General features: G+C 53.0%; 1 protein-coding gene across 1 annotated transcript; it reads left to right on the top strand.

Moving 5' to 3' along the window:
- The first annotated feature begins 318 nt into the window (after positions 1 to 318).
- Positions 319 to 732, top strand: LOC119573909 (putative uncharacterized protein YHR217C). The gene has a single exon (XM_037921012.1). It carries the CDS (start codon positions 319 to 321, stop codon positions 730 to 732), a length of 414 nt encoding a protein of 137 aa, XP_037776940.1.
- Positions 733 to 970: the final 238 nt, after the last annotated feature.

Genomic DNA, 970 nt, shown 5'->3' with positions numbered 1-970 from the left:
ACGCTTGCTTCTTAGTCTTTTTACTAACGAAGGGGCGGCGTTGCTTCGGGATGGACCGAAGCGCCGAGTCTTAAGGTGCTGCTGTTCCGCCGAGGGTCCGGACCATGGAGGCCAGTGGTTCGGTCGGCCGCCCCTGTCTTTCCTAGTTCCCTTGTGCCTTTTCTTTCTGTCGTCCTCTCTCCCATCCGCCGTCATCCGCATCTTACCTAAGCCAAACCCATGTGTCTGATCCCCCCTGCCTCATCCATGTGCCCGATCCACACACATCTATCCCCATCCATACACACGCACCCATCCATATCCATCTGAACCATTCACATGAATGTGTATTATTCACACCTGCCCCAACCACATACACCTGCCCCAGCCACAACCACCTGCTTCATTCACATCCACCTGCCGTCATCTACATCTACCTGCCTCATCCACACACACAGCTACCCCGATTCATATTTGCCTCCTCCATCTACACCCAAAAGCCTCATCCCATCCACCTTCCCCAGACACACCCATCTGCCTCATCCACATCCAGCTGGCACCTTCCACATTCACCTGGCTCTCTCCATAACCACCTGCCTCAACCACAACCAGTTTTCCTCATCTACCTGTCTCAGCCACACCCATTTGCCCCATCCACCCCCATCCCCCCGTCTAAGAATTAGTATTCCCTTTAAGAAGCCGTTGAGTCTGGAGTGCATCGTGCTTTCTCCCGCAGCACACAACCCATGGTGATCGCCACTATACAGAGCGCAGTAATTTCTAGTCCTCACGATTGGCTGCCATGGGTTGCGTCATCCTTGCATCTGAGAGAGGATTCCTGAATTAGGATTCTAGGATCATTCAGAGGTGTGGAAGCCGTGGTCAGTTCTCTAGGGAAATGTTCTTTGGGTAGACGTCTTATAACTGTATGGATAAGTTGATAAACAGACTGACTGAGGGAGGGGAGAGGAGAGGGAGTGGGAGCGAGTGG

The sequence above is a fragment of the Penaeus monodon genome, chromosome 6, assembly GCF_015228065.2.
Source record: "Penaeus monodon isolate SGIC_2016 chromosome 6, NSTDA_Pmon_1, whole genome shotgun sequence".
Lineage (NCBI taxonomy): Eukaryota > Metazoa > Arthropoda > Malacostraca > Decapoda > Penaeidae > Penaeus > Penaeus monodon.
The sequence above is the reverse complement of the archived record's forward strand: the minus strand, read 5'-3'. Positions and strand labels throughout refer to the sequence as shown.